This window comes from Nelumbo lutea, chromosome 3 (assembly GCF_056320005.1).
Source record: "Nelumbo lutea isolate HS-2025 chromosome 3, American lotus-T2T, whole genome shotgun sequence".
Taxonomy (NCBI): Eukaryota; Viridiplantae; Streptophyta; class Magnoliopsida; order Proteales; family Nelumbonaceae; genus Nelumbo; species Nelumbo lutea.
In genome coordinates, this window is record NC_142686.1 from 37,086,858 (window position 1) to 37,092,313 (window position 5,456).

At 36.1% G+C, this 5,456-nt stretch overlaps 1 protein-coding gene across 1 annotated transcript; it reads left to right on the plus strand.

The window, feature by feature from the left end:
- Nucleotides 1-268: 268 nt before the first annotated feature.
- TIM13 (translocase of the inner mitochondrial membrane 13) lies at nt 269-5,456 on the plus strand. Its single transcript, XM_088979183.1, has 2 exons — nt 269-473; nt 4,950-5,456. Exons 1-2 carry the CDS (start codon nt 363-365, stop codon nt 5,097-5,099), a joined length of 261 nt encoding a protein of 86 aa, XP_088835309.1. The 5' UTR covers nt 269-362; the 3' UTR covers nt 5,100-5,456.

The following is a 5,456-nucleotide window of genomic DNA, read 5'->3' on the forward strand; positions in this document are numbered from 1 at the left end:
AGAAGCCTCAGTTCAACACTTTAACAACTAAGGAATATCTTGATTTGTACCTCGACAATTGAGAGAGACATCGGTTGATTGAGAGACCTGCAATTAAAAGTAAATGAGCTTGAACTTCTAAGATTTTGACTTGAATTCAAATCTCTAATTCGAATCGAGGTCGAACCTAATAATTTATGAGCAAACCCGTGAAATGCAGGCCCCTCCGCTAGAATGTATATAGAGGTATTTTACTCAAATCTTAGCGGTATATATTAGTAGTTAACCCTAGAAAATATAAAGTTCTAAGTTCTAACGATAATTAGGGTATATCGTCCAAGGGGTTCAGCTGTGCGAGCGTCGAAGAAACCGAGAGTCGAGAGATGGATTCGTTCTCTTCTCCTTCAAGCGGCTCTTCTCAGCCTTCAGCGGAAGCCTTCATGGAGCAACTTAAGACTCAACTTGCCCAGGCTTACGCAGAGGAGTTCCTCGAGGTAACACTGAAGCTGAAAACCTAACTCTGTCTATCTTCAAGCTTATATTTTGAGATTCAATAGCATTGATCATTCAATTCCCCTTACAAATTCGTCAAGCAAACGCAAAAGGATATTTTAAGCAACACAAGGTCATACTTGTTAGATCATAACTATTCAAATGTGTTCTGACTATCATTCTGCTCCTAAAGAACGAAGCTTTTGCCGTCTCCTCTCTCTCTCTCTCTCTCTCTCTCTCTCTCTCTCTCTCTCCCTATTGTTTACGTTTTGCGGCGAGTCTTAGTATATTGCTGCTATTTTTGCTATATCTGTCTAAACATTTTGATATCAGCTACAGCCGTTTACTGTTGTGTGTTCTCTTGGTTGTCTAATATGCTTCAAGAAGGATGTCTTGTAGGCATGGTTATGATCAAATGATGCTGCAATTTGATTATTCTAGTGATGATTTTTTATGCAGTTTGATAATGCTAGTAATGATGCAGTGTAAATTTTGAGAAAGGGTCTCATGGAACCATTTTACACTATGTAGTCCGCAATTCATTGAAAAATAGGGTAGTCTTATGAAGGAACTTCTTTCCTTTGTTGTTACTCTTGTTCTTTTACTAGATGTACACTTCCCAAAAGCCCTTTCTCTCTAAATATCTCCCTACAGTTGGTGATATTTTGTATCTATTTTACGTCAGAATATTTTGGTTGGGATTGTATTTGTATGAAGTGTTATTTGATCTTCCTTCCTTGAAACCTTATTTGGAAGCTTAGAATTCCTGCCGCCCGAAGTAGTCTAGTTCTCCATTTGGGCATCTTCTAGAACAAGCATTGATGCACGTTGTGTTAATCACCAAGCGGTTTTAGCTTTATAACCAATTAGTGCACATCTAGTTGATGTATTGTGATTGCTTGCAAAGTTCAAGTGCTGAATTATGGTATAGCACCATAATGTAAAATAACTTGGTTAAAGAATTCAATTCCTTAATTTCCTTCCAAGGGCTTAAATCTACTACTAATGCTTCATGGAAACAAAAATGTGGCGCTCTTCCTTTTTGTATTTGGTACTTATCATGTCTGACACTGGTATTATAGGCATATACAGATAATGTCCATATCATAGAAATTTCTACAATGAAACAATAAATCTACAACCTTGAATTTGAGCAAATGGTGGATGATGAGAATGGAAGAAAGTCATAATCATCATCATCTAAGTATGTCCCATCTATATGGGTTTCAACTACATAAATACTGTTTTGATGAGTGGAACAAAAGTAATTGGGAAAAATTGGCTGGTTTCTACTTGAGAGTTGAGGCCATTCTTATTCTCTTCAGTTTGGTTCTAGTCCACTGTGCAGTTTTAATTAACACTAGTCATTGTGTGAATGTTGTGAAACTATTTTCTGCTGAAGATAAAGTTAGAGTTGTCATCACCTATCCTTGTGAAGGGACATCACCATTCCACATACTTGCAAAGCTTATTAGTATAGTTAAGATGTGAAAATTTGTGTATTCCACAGATATTAAACCGTAGAAAAAAGTAAACTGCTTATAGTTGACACATCAAATGCAGAATTTACATGGAAACCTTTCCGTCTAACCCCTGGGCCCGGAGCTTGCCAAATCAAGTCAGACCTTCTTACCTCTTCCCCATGATGATGAATTAGCATTTGAACCTGAACAAACTGTTTAACCTAGATGAAAAAACCTTAGCTTCTCCAATCAGTTGCCTAGGGAACACAGACCAATCTACTCCTGTAGACATCAACCAATTACTTCTTGGCATTCACCTTCCACAATCAGCCCATGCCAATTCATTGAGAATGCCAGTTTTAGACCCTGAATAATAACAAGAAGGTCCAAGGGAATACCCTCACCAGCTGGACCTAAGAAACTTAAGTAGTGCTGTCAATGGGTCAATGGTTTGGGTCAGGCTGGATCCTGTCCCAAACTGATAAGGAAATATACAGACAGAGTCCAAATGGGTCTGGTTTCTTCCAAATCTGAAAGCTTTTGTCCTTTAATAATTTTTATTTTGATAAATAGCTTTTGTCCTTTCATTAATAAATTCTTAATAATTGTTACTGATAGAAATGTTTTGAAAGAAGCTATGTGGTATTAACTGCTAGAAATAAAGTTCAAATAGCTTTACAGATGAAACTGAGGTGAATAGATAGGATAGATTGGTTTAGGGATGGGACTTGATCTTATTTGCAAGAAATACATGTTCAATTGGTTGATTGATTTTTTTTTTTTGGTATTTGATTATCGATTGATATTTGGTAACTGTAAAAATTTGTTGATTTTGAGAAATGTTTGGGCCCTGTTTACCCCAAGCTTTTCCTTGGTAATCAGCCACTCTGTTGGTTGATATTTGTGTCCATCTGAAAGTTGCACCCAAATCTCTTGCCATGAACTGCATGTTCACTCTTAAAATTTTAAGAGCTTTGAAATTGAGGGAAAAACCCTAGGGTTGGTTCATTTGGTAGGTAGGTTTGATTTTAGAATGTGAAGGTGTAAGGGGTGACCAAGTTTGGTAGGATGAAAGTAATAAAAGCTCAGTGACCTAATATTTGTGGCATTTGTAGGTGGTTTTCGCACAAAAAGACACAAGTGTTACAATTGAAAATTCTGCATGTTGAGACATTTTTTTGGCAAGTTTCTGCATATTGAGAAATTAATGAAAATACACTATTAGTCCTTTTTATGAATGTTGAACAAGTAGGGGCTATTGCTTGGTGCAATGATAAATCTTGGGCTAACAAGTGTGAGAATGTGGGTTTGAGTTGGAGAGCAGCCACTGTGTGAAAAAAAGCCATATGTTAGGTCCGTATTCATTCCACCCCTCAAAAGACCCCAGATAACTGCAACCAACAGCGGGTAATGATCTTTCATTTTCTTGTTCTTATCAATGTTTGATAAATGTATTTGAAGGCCTTTTCAACAAGTCCTTGAGACTCAATAGACACTTCAAATCACTCTATAGTTAGTTTTTACGAATATTGATAAAAAATATAGTTTATAGTAACCACTCATCATATGCGCAATATTCAAAACATTCGATCAAATATAATATGATTTAGTCATGTTTCTGCAATAGTCCACATATGATCAGACTGAACTAAGAAAAACAGAAAGAACAACTTGTCATTGTCATACCTAGGCTGTAAAACCAAAATCAATACCTCCTAAAAACCAAAAAAAAAAAAAAATTCAAGAAATTTCCAAGGATAAGGGCTGGTTGATGCCAGCTTTATTTGTGTGATTTAAAGCCTTTTTGGACAGATTGGAACAAAGAAAAAAGGCTTCATCATCTCCAGGTATCTCCTCTCTTTTCTCTCTATTTCTTTCAATATTGCCTTCTTTCTTTCTCTGGAGATTTCCTCTACAAAATACAAATCATCAATTCCCCATGCTTTCCTTCAATTAGCACTTGAGATACTCGCATTAAAAGATCTAAAATGCTTACCCACCATTGCTGAGTGTAGGACTTTTCCCCTACCATCCTACATTACAGTCCCTTGGATTATAGCATAGAGGCAAAGGAATTGTCAGCTAACCTGAATTGCCTGTTAAAGTGCATATGAAGATTGGCAAATGATGTTTATTCATCAGGAAAGAAAAAGGATTGGCAAATGATAATGCAAATGCTTTATCAAGGGAAGTGGTAGTAACAATGACAATCTGCTATTGGGGCACCAGGCCCAGGGTTGAAATGCAACAAAGTTATCCTTCTCTATTTTTGTTGAGATTTCAGGCTTGCTCTTTTGTTTACTTTCTTCCATTCCTTGGTCTTTGAAATGCAGGTGTTTTAGTACACATTAATAAAATCATGATTGCATTGATGATAGAAAAAAGTTAGGAAAAAGATTCTTCCTCAAAAATAACAGAATCAATAAGGATTTATTCATCGAAAATTTTGAAAAATGACACTCTTTGATCTGGTTACTAATAATAAAAATAGACAGATTTATCTTGTCTTAGGTCACTCTTTTTACCAACTGGGGACCTTTTGTCCATGATATCCGGATACTTGTATATGCTTAACATGGTGGCATTGGACATGATGCATATCCAATGCAATGGTAGATATCACATGGAAACTACTAGAGTAGAGCATTAATATTTCTAAAAGATATAAAATATACCATTTTAACAATTTTTTTATGATGCCAATTTTTTATTTGCAAAAGCATTCAATCCATGAAATATCTATCCTTTCTTTTTATGGATGGTGCAAGTTGGTGTTTCACTTTGTGGAAGTTATGTTTTCTGGTTTTTAATTTTAAATAAATCAATTTTATTCTTTTAGCATAGAAATTCTTCCAAAGTTTCAGCTTTCTTACACGAAGATACAAATCAGATTTCAGAAGTGGCCAAATAAATCATGGATTGAAATGCAAATTAAAATCTTAGTCTTCGATGAAGCTCTTGTTGGATTCATTTCTTGATGATTCTATCCGCCTGACAAAACTATTTGTTTGACAGACTGTAAGAGGAAAGTGCTTTGCAAAGTGTATCACCAAACCCGGGACAAGCCTGAGTGGGAGTGAGAGTAGTTGCATATCTAGATGCGTGGATCGTTATATTGAAGCTACCGGTATTATTAGCCGAGCTCTTTTCAGTTCACCTCGCTAATGTTCAGGCTTTCAGCAGTTGCCTTTTGGATTTGGGTAATTTCATAGTTGCAACATTTTAGATTTTGCTAGTTTGAGGGAGAATGCAACGGATTTTGTTTTCCCATTATTGGCATGGACCATAGTACTATAGCCCAATCACGATACGCCAGCCTGAAGCGGTAAATTTTGATTTTTAGTATTATTGTTTGGCCTTCTATTCTTGGTTGCTTAGCTATCGCTCGACCATCCGAGCCGCATTCTGTATTACCATTTCATTGTCCTTTTTTACTTTAGGGCCCTTCTGTACTTGTAACCAATCAATCGATAATCATCCAAACTATACTAGTGGGTCAATCTAAGTGGTTATTCGCTAAAA

Coding starts and splice junctions, on each gene's coding strand:
- TIM13 (XM_088979183.1), top strand. CDS start 363: ATGGATTCGTTCTCTTCTCCTTCAAGCGGCTCTTCTCAGCCTTCAGCG. Junction 474..4,949: donor ACGCAGAGGAGTTCCTCGAG/GTAACACTGAAG, acceptor TTTGTTTGACAG/ACTGTAAGAGGAAAGTGCTT.